At 35.7% G+C, this 15,046-nt stretch overlaps 2 protein-coding genes across 2 annotated transcripts; one reads left to right on the forward strand and one right to left on the reverse strand.

The window, feature by feature from the left end:
- Nucleotides 1-1,445: 1,445 nt before the first annotated feature.
- LOC133199616 (coiled-coil-helix-coiled-coil-helix domain-containing protein 7-like) lies at nt 1,446-6,856 on the reverse strand. The gene is made up of 3 exons (XM_061335462.1): nt 6,608-6,856; nt 1,816-1,914; nt 1,446-1,729 (listed from the first exon to the last, which is right to left on the reverse strand). Exons 1-3 carry the CDS (start codon nt 6,746-6,748, stop codon nt 1,622-1,624), a joined length of 348 nt encoding a protein of 115 aa, XP_061191446.1. The 5' UTR covers nt 6,749-6,856; the 3' UTR covers nt 1,446-1,621.
- Nucleotides 6,857-6,890: 34 nt separating this feature from the next.
- On the forward strand, nt 6,891-14,888 carry LOC133199613 (PR domain zinc finger protein 10-like). Its single transcript, XM_061335460.1, has 7 exons — nt 6,891-6,963; nt 8,075-8,118; nt 8,321-8,449; nt 9,437-10,266; nt 10,557-10,709; nt 11,047-11,155; nt 12,156-14,888. The coding sequence occupies exons 2-7, from the start codon at nt 8,094-8,096 to the stop codon at nt 14,243-14,245; spliced, it is 3,336 nt and encodes a 1,111-aa protein (XP_061191444.1). The 5' UTR covers nt 6,891-6,963; nt 8,075-8,093; the 3' UTR covers nt 14,246-14,888.
- The last annotated feature ends 158 nt before the right edge of the window (nt 14,889-15,046 follow it).

Consider the following 15,046-nt stretch of genomic DNA (forward strand, 5'->3'; position numbering starts at 1 on the left):
AAAATGTTTTATAACCAATTATTATGCATCTTGAACTGAGAATTCATTGCCTAACTAATACGAGTATTACAATTATTACTCTCGTTTTTCTGAAGTGGATCTATTCATATACAATACCAAGTACAAAAACATAAAAGGGGAAAAAATCTTCTCCGCTCTAGGCCTGATAATAAATGAATTATAAAGCGTTTGATTTGCTCACAAGAGAAACACAAATTGGGGGGAGGGGCAATTTTAGTTGATTTTACATTTTAAAAAACGATAAAAAATAATTCTATAGTATTTTAAAAACATCAATTTATAAGTTGCATTTCAGAGAGTAAAATGGAACAAAAAATGTTAGATAAAAAAATACCGAGTTTAGAAAATCACCTTCCTTGGTAAAGAACGGACGTGAATCTACAAGTTGTATGCCTTTAGGAACAGGGGGCACGAGGGGGAGGGGATACCCCAAATTTTGTCAACATACACAATGGGAAAACGAAGATAATTTACGGTTGTGTACCCTTAGTTACAATGTTGATGTCTTTTTGAAAAAAAAAATTGAAACCTTCGTTGATAGTCACTGATGACTCTGATACACCTATTTTGATCATATGCATTTTCTAAGGACGGACCAATAAACACAGCTCGGGTCACGTTAATTTCAAAATGAAAAAATTATCCCAAGGAAATAATTATCCCCTCGCAATTTTACGAAGTTCCAAGGGAATGTTGTCATTGTCCTGTATGCGCACTTTATTTTCGAGTATATGTTCGCGAAAATTTCATTCTCACGTATAATTCTACTACATGTATTAATTACATAAAGCAATAACCAAAATTCGCGAAATTTTGTTTGGCCTATAAATTCCAAATAACAATCTCAAGAAACTAATTAGGTGTAGCGAAAATTTAGTGATCTATCATATATTCTTCATTTCTTCCTTTTCTAGTTTACATTAGAAATTAACATAATTTATTATGAATAATTTCATCATTAATTGTAAACCATTACACATGATTATTGTCAATTCCTTTGTAACCTTGACCTTCTTGGAGAGGACTTGTATAGGCTATGCCTAATGTCCAATCCATTTATGTGATTTGACTTTGCATAATAAAATATTGATTAAAAATACATCTGGGAAGGCCCAATGCTAAATAGTCAAGTTAAAAGACTGCAATATGGGTAAACAAATCATTGACACATTTTAAACAGTATCACTTGCTTTTTTGACTCATACTTGCTTCATAGATGTATTGTAATCAGGGAAAGAAGCCTACTTATTCCGAGGACAAAAGGTCTGGGTCAAAGACAATACTTGATATTTATAATCTGTAAACACAGTATCAATTCATCCTGTGAGAAACTGTGTTCTTTGAATGAAACCATCCTGCGAGGGATGTTCTGTTTGTGATGCCTTCCTTACATTTTTGCAGCATAAATAACCCAAGCGAAGACATTACTTTATGTTTTTATTGTACATAGTTTTATTAACAATACCATCATTTCATGTCTAACAAAAAAGATGGCACATACATTGTCCAGTTCCAAGAGAGCTTAATTTTTATCACCACATCCATAATAAATTATTTAGTTTTCTATAAAATAAATTCACAGTCACTGAACTTTCCACAGTTATTTAGACAGCCACTTAGAGTACTCCTTCTTCACGTTCTCCCACTCTTCCTTCTCAGGCATGCTGGGTTTTATCCTCGCAAAAAACCTGTGCCACTGAACTTTATTCTGTAATTTATCATTTAAGTTATGAAATTACATTTATATCTGAAAAATAAAACAAGGAATTGACAGTAGATTTATTTTATTCTTACCCAAAATTTTTTACAGGCACGTGTATTTTCAAATTCCAGCACACACTTTGATTTATCATACATGTGTTTTTTCAGGCAATCTAAAGCCATCTGTCCTTCCTGAAATATAAATAAAATATTCTGTGATACTCGCATTGAAGGATGTCCACAGTGTTTTCCCTAAGAACCAGCTATGGCCAAATTGACGACTTCAACTGATAAAAATGCTGCTTAGAAATAAATATTTTTAAAAATAATTGTTGTATAGTTCAGAGAGATTTGTTTGTAAACCTCAAGCCCTAGCCTGTTACAACTGATCTCTAACCCTTTACTTTTTAAATAAAGGGAATACACAGTGTCCATCCACTGCAGTTAGCATCTTTGAATATACAAAGAATGTTTCCACACTGTTGAAAGGGAGTCTTTTCACTGAATATGGAAAGAAATGGCCCTGTTTGTCTCAAATTACAGAGTTGTTTGCATGAAGGATACAGAATACATGTTAATTATATTGAGATTGTTTTTTCTTGCTCAGGGATTCAGCAACTTTGTATTGCATAAGAATGCATTTTCAAGTATAAGGCCTCTGCTTTGAGCCTCTGAAAAAGACCTCATTATTTTCCCAATATTTAGTATCTTCCTACTTAAATTCACTTCATTAATAAAGTTTCCATCTGTATTACAGAGATATTAGACAAGAATTAGCCCCTGGTATACTATGATGACTGAGTTATAGAGTCACTAGCTTCATGACCCTAAGAGGAATAAAGCAAAGAAATATTCAAGGGTGACAATATGAAAGGAGACAACAGAGGGGGCACAAGGATGACAAAGAGAGAACAAAAACCCACTATACAACTCAAGGGAGCAAAATAGTGAAAATGAGAGGACAACAAGACAAAGGAACAAGAATTCAAGTTTGTTGATACAAGGTTTGCCTCTATTACTGGTGCTGTAGAGTAGGATTTCCACCATAGCCAGCTTACCCCTACAGAATCTAAGAGCAGGACTTCCCCCTGAAGATGGGTGTACTTAGTATTTAGCATGTTATCTGTAGGAATCATCTGTATGAAACATTTATAGTTTAAATGTCCATGATTTGGTCAGCTGACCACAGCATAAGCATGTCCCCTTGACCCCAGCAGGATAAGCAGAGAGCAAATACTGTCTTAGAGTTTTGCAAAATTTCAAATTGTTAGAAATTCACTCATTTTTAGTTCCAAGGCAATGGCAGCTATTTTGGATATCTAAATTCCAGAAACTTGGAGAGACACTTACACAACAATATTATGTACATATAGTTTGAAATAAAATTGGGGAAAAAATTGGGAAAAATTTAATCCATTTAAAATAAAATTCTTCCTTTTCATTTCCCTGGCTTTAGTTAAAAATCTGTCCAACTGATTACATGTACCATTGGGTTTTTTTCTTTTTTTCTCCCAAAAACCAGTTTGTCTAGATGAAAAGAAAAAGACTTAATGTTTTAGAAGAATTTGCTGGACATTTACTAAGAAAAATGAGATTTGAAACTTTCATTTTCATACTTTTTATGTTCTGGGGGAAAATCATAGAAGGGACACCTGTAACAATGTGTTGCCCCCTCCTCCCCTCAAATATAAGACATATTTTATTTGGGGGGGGGGGGCAATTGACTCTGAAGGAAATAACACTCTAAAATTATTACACAGAGTGGGATCCCCTCCAAAGCAAATTATATAAAAAGTGTAAATCAGAATTAAATTATTTACGGATAAGTCAGTCTGTTCTCAGAGGAACAACTCTAAAAATAGTATACAGCTAATTCTCTGCACAGATCATACTTCAGATCATCCTCACAGCATAAGGGTTCCTGAGTCCACTCCTGGCTGTTGGATACATGACAAACTTCACCCTTTTTTTAGGGCTTGCTTCTCTCATTGAGAAGCACCAATCAAATTGGGGCTTTAATAATAATACATAAAATGTAAACAGAAAGTAGCAGTTAAAAACACCTCAATGCACATGTTACTGGTTACATGCCACAAAAAGACTTAATGTTATTGGTCGAAAGATAAGATAAAGAATATCAGTGCAGTAAACCTGTAAAAAAAAAATGAATAAAAATTTTTAAGGGGTTCCATGGCCAAGAGTGGACTCAAGACCCCTGACATTGGAGTACACTCCCACAAGCACCTGAATTTTTAGCAATAAGTTGCAAATAAAGTCCTAGATCAAAATACCTTCCCCCGCTATATATAAATACACAGGGGATAGAATTTTTTTAACTTGGGCTTTATTTCACTTTACAACTTATTAATAAAATTCATGTTCCTGTTGTTATAATGACTTCAGACGCTATTAAAAATAAAATGTTCAATATTGCATTTAATCGATTTCCAGAATACCTGATCATTTTATCAATTTATGAAATCTGAAGACTAACAATAACAATACTATTCACTGCTATTTATTCAGTTTTTAGCTCACCTGAGCCAAAGGCATAAGTAAGCTTTTCTGATAGAAATTTATCCACTGTGTGTCATTGTTGTCGTCATTATTGTACACTTTGCACATTTTCATCTCAAGAGCCACTGAGCCATTTCAACAAAACTTGCTACAAAGCATCCTTTGGTAAAGGGGATTCAAGTTTGTTCAAAAGAAGGACCTTCCCCTCTGTGAGTGTCAAGGGGAGATAATTAAAAACAAGTATTCTGAGAGTATTGCATTAGCAATACTAGTCCCCTATCGGCAAGTGTAATCTGGTTCCCGTAAAAAATTGAAAATGCCATAATACTTGATATCATGATTACTTAACTTAATGGAACTCTTTCGCGGTGAAGGTAGAAAACATCTGTTAGCTGGGGGCAATGTGCTGTTGCATACAACGCGAGATCAAGCATTGTGTATTTTAAAAGGGGAGATATGAAAGATATCCTGGTGAAATACCTTGCGAAACATTCCCTGAACCATGCTTAAAAATTTTAAGAGAATCTAGTCTTCGTGTGTTACATATTTTTTAAATACCTTTTCACTAAGCTGACTCTTCTAATTAAATTCAAGTTGAAAAGGTCATAATTTCACCAAAAATCAATGAAGCAGAACGAAATGCAAACTTGATCTGTAACTCCTCAAGATACACTCACATACCTAAAAATCAGCTCAATATCTGCAAGTGTTTCGGAAAAAAGTGCAGAAAACCAAGTGCGACAGACTGACATACAGACAGAGAGACAGACAGATGGACAGATGCAGAGGAAACCTATAGTCCTTTCCGGTTATACCGGTAGGGGACTAATAAGTGAAAATTAATGGCATCTTTAAAATGTCTTCTTCTCAAGAACCACTGGACAACAAAAGATGAAAAATGTGTGAAAGCATCATTACATAGTGTTAATTCAAACTTGTTCAAATCATGACCCTGAGCATTGGGTGAGGCCACAATGGGCAATCAAATTTTTAATAAGAATACATAGGAAAAGATCTTTATTTTAAAATCGTTTTCTTGGGAACTGCATAGCCTGGCATGGTTAGTCATATTTATACAGAAACATGCCCAGGACTAGTGTAAATTCAAATTTGTTCAAATCATGACCACCTTTGAAAGCGCTGCTCGTGTAGCAAGCTCAATAGACAACGTGTACAAAAGGAGGAAATTCGGGTTGAAATCTGCACATTGTTCAAATAAATTTATATCAGTCCTCATGAAAAAATTCCAAACTCCCAATAATCCTTTGCAGTGAACAGCAACTTGGTGGCTTAAGCATAGCAAAAACTTAACTTGAACAAGCAACAATTTAATGCAATTTCCAAACCACAAAACTATCATTTGCATCCTCAGACTAAATGATTTTGTATGTATCATCATTTAAAAGGCTTAGGTATTTCCGAATTTGTAGGAAAAATCCGAAATTCGGAATCTCGATCCCGATGCATGGGAAGTCTGCAAAGGAAGAGAATACTAATATTTCTATTTTGTCATAAATATCATCATTTTTAAAAAAGTTGAAGTTACAAGACATGTACAGTAAAAGCAGGATAAAGGAGTTTACTGAAGTGTAACTCATTAGTCATCATATGCAGAATGCAAAACGACATCTGAGAGGTGTATAAAGTTGTGGAATTAATTACTACAAAAATGAAACTGTGCTCGCCCTAACGGTTTCACCGTCAGACATATTATGGAAACAGGCAGTGTATAGATTCAAGTTTATATAATTAAATCATGACTTCATGGGTATGGTTGGGCCATAAAATGTGATCACATCACAGGTACTTGGGTCTTGGTTTATAAATATGTATGTACCTTATTGTACCTCCAAAGTTCTAGAGGCGCTCCGAGAAAACTAAAAATAGTTCTGGGATAATTCAAGTTATATTTAAATTTCCCGGAACGCCTCTAGAATTTTGAAGTGTCTGAATGGCCGGAATATGTCGTTTTGAATCGGGTTTTATTATTTGCACTTAGTTCCGGGCACATTAACGAAAAGTTTGAAAATGTGTATAAAACTCATGTTTTAGGAATTATTTGCAAGATGTTAGGGTTTTTACAATATGTAATCAGTGTTCCGAGACATCCGGTGCATACAGATCGGTAGGTGCAGCGTTATTTTCATAGAACAAGCCATGTAAACAAGCGAGTTGAGCAGACGCCATTACGGAGCCTGCATACCTTTACTTTTTTTTACATATCAATAAGGTACATACATATTTATAAACCAAGACCCAAGTACCTGTGGATCACAGAGCAGTATATTAGAGGGGGGATCTGCTTATTAAGAACAGCAGAGCCCTTGTGACTCATGTGAGCGTTGCGGCCCGTGGGCCTCTCGTATACCTTGTAACAGGGGTCCGTGTCATTCCTAGTAGCTTCGAGTTGTTTGAATTCTTCAGCTCTCTTCTTGGTAGATGCTTTTGATAAATCCTCCCATTCTTTTCCGTCTTTAACAAATGCTTCATTTGTTCTAAATTTATCCATCCCTATGTTGCATGATTTAGATGATTTTTCGGATTTTTCCAACTTTTTGTTTACCCTTCAACTACGTGCATGGGCGCAGACATATTTGATCGTGACGTCATGAATTAGCGGCGAAGACAACTCCCATAATTCAATGCGGCAATGGCGACCGATGGGACTGCTAGTCGTCTTTGTCCAAACTGGCAAATTAAACACCAAAAATAGGTTTCTGTTTGGTAAGGATGCAACGAATACGTATGAAAGATTGATACACAATATTTCTGTGATGTAAAAATGTGGAAGTCGGCTGCATAATTAGGTCGTTATTTGGATTTTCCCATAGGTAGCCTGACCCCTCCCTGGTGCCTCTGAGAAGGCCATACGGTGAAAAAGTTACTTATTTTCCCAAAGGGGGCACATGTTGTCATTTTTTAACAGCCGTCGATCAAGTGCTGTAGCCACGTTGAGTTGAGGTTTTACAGATTTTGACTTCAAAATAAAAGAACACGAGAAAAAAATCGAACTCCGATGTGTTAAGTTTTACCAACGTGTAACATAAAGTTTCAATATTTCGATTTAATGATGAATTTAAGTAAGCATTATGGTGTTATTTCTTTGGATAATTCATAATTAATTTATAATTCATAATAATTTATTATTGTGCCGCATAAGAAAGAATAAAAATCTATTTTACAATAAAAAATAAGCAGAACCCAGTTTAGATGATTGATCATCAATTTGTAAAAATTTACTTCAGATATTTGTTGAAAATTATTGCTCTCAAAATATATTGCTTAACTATCCTAACCTTGTCACTTTAAGTAAACTCTGAGCTGTTTTTAAACAAATGCCACTATGACTTCATTTTTCGCACGCTGAAAATCAAACAATCAAATATATAGACATTTTAACAGTCCACTACAAGTATGCGTCAAAAAATAAATAATAATTATTCGTAATCTGTTGTATCTACCATAAATTTTATAAAATCAATAAGCTTTTTACCTTTATGTGCTGTCATCGATATCTTTCAATTTAGATATCTGTCATCCATATTTAGGAAAGTCAATGTCAGAACTATCACAGGATATGTTGAATAAGGCTAAAGAAAAATTATGTTTTAATCTACATTTACTGTCATGCACTACACAATGGAGATAATACATGTACACCCTTTAGAAAAAAGAAACAAAACTGCAAAAATTATTTCAACACTTTGGCAGATATAATTTCAAACATGCAACTGAATGACTGAGTTACATCAATATGATGTAGTGTATAAGAAGATTGTAGATTAAAACTAATTACAAAGAGTAATTAACATTTATACAAATGTAATTTTTTCAGGTTACAAGCAGCTGGAAAAATGACAACCAAACATGAAGATCAGTGTAAGTACACAAAATCCCTTTGTGTGTATGTCTTTGAAAGTGTACATTATAAGAAATGAATAAGTGGGATTGAAAAAATAATAAGTTAAAGCTATATCTACTTGTTGATTTAAAATAGTTGAGAAAATAGATGTAACATGATAAAAATTCTAAATAGTAACATATTTTAAATAAATACGAGACATGATTAAATATTTTACAGGGCATCATGACCTGATGACGAAAGGAGGCTTCCATCAGGTGTACGACAATGATATTCCATCAAGAGCTCGTCTGACCTGTCCACCGGGCCTCAGTATAAAAGCTGTCAAAGACCATGAGGGAAGGACCAGTAAGTGCTACAGTTTCAATATTTTTGATATATTTTCTTTAAAGTGAAGGGTGTGAATTTTGATTTCCTGTGATGTTGTCGACCATTACACACAAAAACAGCATAAATGAAATGCTGTAAATCACTTTTTATTTTAGACAATAATTTGTTCAAAATTTAACATATTTTGAAATATTTAGATGGTTTTGATTGAATTTGTAAAGAATTATGGAGAAGTCAGTTGAATTAGTGCCCATTTTCCTCCTTCACCGTCACATACATTTAAGGGGTGTGCAATTACCATCACCCAATGCCACGGGCTACCCATTTTAGAGGTCAAGCAAGTAAAAATCAATGCTTCATAAGCTCGTTAGCCTAGTAAATCTAAACAAAAGTAAACACGTTATTCATTGTACAGATGTCAAAAATACATCAACCGAATTTATGTAAGATTTAATTTTGTTGCCAAGTCGAAGATCTTCAATTGGTTTTAACACATATGCATTGTGCATTGCTAGCAACAGTTGGTTCAGTGACGAACAACATGTAAATGGTTACAGTAAAATGTTAGTGAAGCTCCAGAAGCTGCCAAACAAATTGATTAATGATGAAATATATAAAACTGACATTTGTTTGTATATTTATTTCAACTTATTACATTTTTTATTAGGGTTTTTGTTTTACATGTATAGCTGTTGCTGTTATTACATAGGCTAGTAACTGGTGACTTCAGGCTAGTAACTTAGTAACTGCCTGGGCTTGTAGCCAATTTTTGAAATTGCATGACCCTGCATTTTCTTATTACATGTATACTAGTTGATACACTGTGAGTACTAGTACAAGAAGAGCTTCTACATTCAGAAGTGTATCAGAAACAAAGAAAAAGGTCTTTAATCATAAGAGCTAATATGAATAATAAAAAGAAGAATCAATGTCCATTGAAGTGAAACATTAACTTATGATTTAAACAATTATAAAACTAAAATCAATGTTTAATCTTTTTTGAAGCTTCTGGGGTTTTTGCCAAGAAGATAGTCCAGGTTAGGACAAGATTTGGACCCATGCTTGCTCCAGTTAAAAACCGTACTAGGTCTGAAACTCCTCGACAGCCTGCTAATGTTGATGGCCAAACAGATAGTCTTCAGAATAATCCAATGACTACTGCATTGCCATCAAGTTCTCTACACAGCCAAGTATCGGTAGGGCAGCAGGGAGACAAGTCATCTCTATCCTCAACTGACCAAATGTTACAGAGTGTCAATCGCAGTATACAGGAAGTGGCTATTGACCGCAATAATGTGGAGCACCAAGACATTGTCCAGCAGGCCCTGGGCATTGTCAAGCTGTCTGACGATCATCACACTCCTGGTCCATTTGGGGATGCAAGTACTACGCTTTCAGAGACCATCCACCTCGCTACTTCATTAGCCAGTGAGACAATGGCAGGGGCAGGACAGTTTACAGCTAGTCAGATTGGGGACGACCTCAGTCTGACAGTTCCAATCGAGTCAACAATAAATCCCAGTGTGACGGAGGGTTTGACATTGACTGCCACTCAGGCCCAGAGTCTATTAGCTCACATGGACTCGTCTACTTTTCCCTCAGTGACAAGTAGTGGAGCCATGATGGCAAACCAACAGGACATACTAAATAGTGTTGTGACCGAGCCCAGCCTGCTGGCTCAGACTTCTGAAGCTCAGGTTGTTGGTGTTGTTAAGAATGCTTTACAAGGGGTTGTTAATGATATGATCAATGAAGTCTCGTCTACACCAGTCCAGCCCATAAAGGAAGAAGTAGGCTTAAAATCCAATCCTGCTGATCAGCCTTTTGTTGTTAAGGTATATTCATGCTTCTTGTTTAAAATGATTTATCTGTACGTAAAATATTATTGTTTAAGGTCCATAACCCCCTTAAATCATATGAAATTTTTATCTTCAACACCAATAATTATCAAAAAGAAATCAAACTTATGATTAAAATGCACACAATTTCAGCATACTTTCTAGCAAAATTTGACAGAAATGGCCCATTAATTTGACAATTTAATAAAGAAATTGTCATTCATCCCAGTGAGTTATTCCTCTTATCAAAGGGTGAATGAACCTTAATCTGATGTTTTGTCGGGCAGGTCTTCCATGATGACGGTTATGAAGATGAGCTGGACTTGTCAGATGAAGATAAGTGTAACTGGATGATGTTTGTGAGGCCTGCCAGAACTGCTGCTGAACAAAATGTGGTGGTCTGTCAGCACCAAAATCAAATCTTCTTTGTTTCTACTAAGGTACATATTATACATAAACATTGTATTTAGATACTTTTTTGGTATCTTCCAAGGTGCATACTGTACATAAATGAAAAATCATAATTTAGACACTCATAAAATATGTAGTAAATGACATATCTTTCTTTACTTATAATTGTTTTAAGATTTTACTGTATTTCCCTACATTCAATGTGAGTTGTGTTTATGTTGAAAGCAGGTGTCCTACACCTGTACATTAGTATGAGTTTATTGTACACTGTAGTTTTTGTTAAACATCTATAATTAAGTGTGCATTTTTATATAGTTTTGTTTAAAATTAACAATTTAGCACATGTGGCATTTCTTTTAATTGTAGCCCATTCCCTCCAACACTGAAATAAGGGTTTGGTATGAAGCGGAGTATGCCAAATTAGTGCAGAAGGAACTTCTTCCTGAGTTGGAGGGACCTCCTAACCCTGCCACTGGTTTGTAAATCGTTTTACCTCAAACTTGTTTATAAATATCAGTTGTTTATAGATCATGTAAAACAAAGAATCCAGTACAGGGGCTGACAAATACCATTGCCCGACGCCCAAGGCTAGTGAATTTTAGAGGCAGGCAAGTGAATTTTCAATAGGCACTTGTCCGTGGGCAAGTAACTTTAAAAAATCAATCCATAATTTTTTTTTAAAATGTCCTAGTTTTACACGAAATCAAAACTATTTTGTCGTAAGAGTTATCTTCCTTTGCTTGTCACACTTCAAAAGTGATCTTTATCCAATTCATTACAAGTCTTACCGAAAGTTTAAGTGAACCGAAAGAGACAAATTAGCACTGGAGAAATGGAGAAAGTTTAAACAAATAAGAGGCAGAAAAAAGATCAGAGCTGATGATAAGTGCATCGTCAACACTCATAGTCTGGTTAGTAACAATGTTAGCGAAAAAAACACAAAATTATCTTAGCATACTAAGTATCAGAATGAAAAACAATGGAAACAATTATTCCTATCAAATGGCAAAAGGCATGTGTAGGGCTGAATTACAATAGCAACACGAATGGTATGGTACTTCGTACTTTTTGGCCGTAGTTTTCAACTGTCAATAATATTCAGAACAACACATTCAAGGTTGCAAATTACGGTGATTACAGGGCAAATCGGTGATTCATAGTACCGAAAATTTTTCTGATTTGGTGACGAATTTATTCATTATGATGAATATGAAATGCTGGATAGTAGACTACAATGAAAGAATGAAAGGGAATATGTTTTGTTGTTTTAGATGAAATTGAAACTATTTTGTCATAAGAGTTATCTTTAATTTATAGTCTATGGTGGGGCAAGTAAGAATTGAAGTAGAGCAAGTGAATTTTGACCATGCACTTTCTATTTGTCAACCCCTGCAGTATGTAAAAGAAATGAATTGACAAGATCACTTCAGTATTGTAAAATATTATTTTCTGAAAGTTTCCGATTTTATTTGTAGGTTACCCATCAAAGTGGGCATGCTCAGTGTGTTTGGAGGGCTTCAATACTTTCAATGACTTAGAGGCTCATAATTGTGCAGGTGAACCTCCAGCTGATAAACGACAGCTCAGAGGAAGACCAAGAAAGGGAAGACCCAGAAAATATGTCAAACCGTCCAAAACATGGAGAGCTAGATTAGAGAAAAGTAGGCTACCTCCACGAAAACGAGGAAGACCCCCAAAACTAAAGGGAATGTTGACCGTCCCTAGACCACCAAAGGAAGTGAAGATCTCTGTCTCAGATCCACCTTTAGAGGAGAACAATTTGCAAGAAGTGATGGATAATCCACCTGAACTGGTGGATGATGACCCAATAGACAAGGATGATCATGATGTGTCTGCTTTGGAATTGTTAGATGAAGTTCTTGGGGAGGATGATGAGGATGATATCCCTGTCTTGCCTAGAAGAAGAGGCAGAAAGAAGAGGGCCCCTGGTGCACCTAAAATTACCCGTACACCAAAGAGAGAACCAATGGCTTGTCCTCACTGTGAAGAAACATTCACTAAAGAAGCCTTATTTGTGATACATGTTTCTGAACACACAGGGGTGAAACCCTACATTTGTGAAGTGCCTGAGTGCCAAAAAGGATTTATGTCCAAGTTCAAGCTGGAGAGACATAGACTTATTCATACATGTCCAAGATCCCATAAATGTTTATACTGTGACAAATCATTTAACAGGAAAGACCATTTAAAGAACCATATGGTTACGCATGATCCAAACAAGAAGCGGTGGGTATGTGAGGAGTGTGGGAAGGAATACTGCTACAATTTTTCCTATCGTACACATAAAGCCTTTCATGATGCAGATGCAGGACGAACGACTGAATGTGGCATTTGTCATAAGCAATACGAGTCTAAAGATGAACTGTTGTACCATCTTAAGGTTCATAGTGGAGCAAGGTCTGTGAAAAACTGTACTGAAAAAACACATGCTTGTGATGACTGTGGAAAAACTTTTTACACAAGGAAAGATGTTCGGCGGCACATGATCACTCATACAAAGAAAAAGGACTTCCTGTGTCAGTACTGTCCTCAGCGATTTGGAAGGAAAGATCACCTAACAAGGCATCTACGATCCTCTCATACAGGGGATAACAACAACAGCCGACCTCGAGCACCGAGGGCTGAGAGGAAGGAAAAACAACAGTACACCACAGCAAATGTCTCCATGGTCGGTCTTCAGATTCCTCGAGATGAACAGAATCTCCTAGTCGCTTCCCAGCCAATGAATTATCAACAGTTACAGGCTTTCGCATCAGAAATACCAGTGCCACTTCAAATGTTTGAAAATTCTGGAAACCAGACTGTAATTGCCATGCCTAATATGGGAACATTACAAACACAACAACAGACTCAGCAGCAACCTCAACAACCCCAGCAGCAACAGCAACAACCTTTGCAAGTTGCAGCTATACAAAATGTGCAACATGTTGCTATACAGAACCAGATGCCAGTGGCAGAGAATCGATATGTAGAAGCTATTATACGACATCAACCTCAACAGAACATTGTGTCCTCAACACCTACTGAGTATAGAACCATAGAACACCAGCCAAACATACAGACATACATACCAGTAGCAACTCAGCAACCCCAGCAACAGCAACAACAGCCTCAACAACACATTCAGATAGCAAAAACTGAAAACATTGATTTGACTAGGACAAATGGGGTGCTGCAAACAGAGTTTGTACAGACCCAAGCAACACGAAATGACATGACAGCACGTCCTACCGTACTACAGGCAGCTGATGTTAATAGGCAAGGTAATGCACCTGCTCAGACATTTTCTACTTTATTGGGCTACATGGAGACACTGAGATTTTTAGAGAACCTGCCAACTAATGCACAAGGAGCGGTGATATCTCAGATGACAATGCAGCAGGACGGACAGCCTCTCCCCACCATGGTCCCCATCCAGACTAGTACCCTAGCCTACTCTGTAGCTACCACTGCTACCCCAACCCATCAAATCATTCCGGTAGAAATGCAGACCAAGAGGATGGCTGTTACCCAACATAGTGCCTACCAGCAGCAGGGCTCCTGATACTCTATGCAAGAAATGTTTTCAGTCACTGAGCTCTTCCATTTTCCTGCCCAAGGACCATAACTCCTGTCTGAGACATACATCTTCCAGCCATCTTTGTTTTGTTTGTTATTGCTTCTGGTTTTATGGATAATTTTTGATGGTTTTGTTTATGAATTAATTTGACTTACAATTCATTTAGATGAAATATCTATCAAAATTATACCTATACATATGGTATATTTTACCAAAGTGTTGTTGACAATTTTGAAATGTTGTTTACTTTGAGGTAGACTTGAACATATCAACTACACCACAGTAAAGAAATTTTCATCAATATCTGGTTTAGTGTGGAACATGAACAAAGAAATTAAGTTTAAACACCATGATTTCAGATTGTGATATATTTATTTTACATTTTAAAGAAATCTATGTGATTTTATATGCACTGGTTATGTCCCACAGTTTCTGCTGATCTTTTTTATATTTTTCCTTTTACAGCCACCATAAATTTAAACCATTTATAAATTTGTTGTTGATATTATTACAAGTCCTTTGTTTTAATGTGATGGTATGATTAATTTGTACATAAAATATGTATATTTTGTAAAGTTTAATCTTTATTTCCTTTGCTAGTATTTATTACTACCAAGACTAGTCATCGGCAATCTTTATAAAGTTTAAAACATTTAATCATGTTTTTTTTTTAATTCTGCTTGCATGAAATTAGGGGATTTATCATAGGAAAAAGGATCAAATTACATTATAGCTTTGCATTTTTATTGTGGACTGAGATGAATTAAGGTAAATATGTTAACATTT

Source organism: Saccostrea echinata, unplaced genomic scaffold, assembly GCF_033153115.1.
Source record: "Saccostrea echinata isolate AGI-Se365-2 ecotype Australia unplaced genomic scaffold, CSIRO_AGI_Sech_v1 ptg000034l, whole genome shotgun sequence".
Classification (NCBI taxonomy): Eukaryota; Metazoa; Mollusca; class Bivalvia; order Ostreida; family Ostreidae; genus Saccostrea; species Saccostrea echinata.

What these genes read in the sequence shown, in the direction of transcription:
- LOC133199613 (XM_061335460.1), top strand. Translation starts at nt 8,094, where the DNA reads ATGACAACCAAACATGAAGATCAGT. An exon ending in AGACCATGAGGGAAGGACCA is followed by an intron (nt 8,450 to 9,436) that starts GTAAGTGCTACA and finishes TCTTTTTTGAAG; the next exon opens with CTTCTGGGGTTTTTGCCAAG. An exon ending in TCTTCTTTGTTTCTACTAAG is followed by an intron (nt 10,710 to 11,046) that starts GTACATATTATA and finishes TTTTAATTGTAG; the next exon opens with CCCATTCCCTCCAACACTGA.
- LOC133199616 (XM_061335462.1), bottom strand. Translation starts at nt 6,748, where the DNA reads ATGGATAAATTTAGAACAAATGAAGCATTTGTTAAAGACGGAAAAGAA. An exon ending in ACACGGACCCCTGTTACAAG is followed by an intron (nt 1,915 to 6,607) that starts GTATACGAGAGG and finishes TTTATATTTCAG; the next exon opens with GAAGGACAGATGGCTTTAGA. An exon ending in GTGCCTGTAAAAAATTTTGG is followed by an intron (nt 1,730 to 1,815) that starts GTAAGAATAAAA and finishes GATAAATTACAG; the next exon opens with AATAAAGTTCAGTGGCACAG.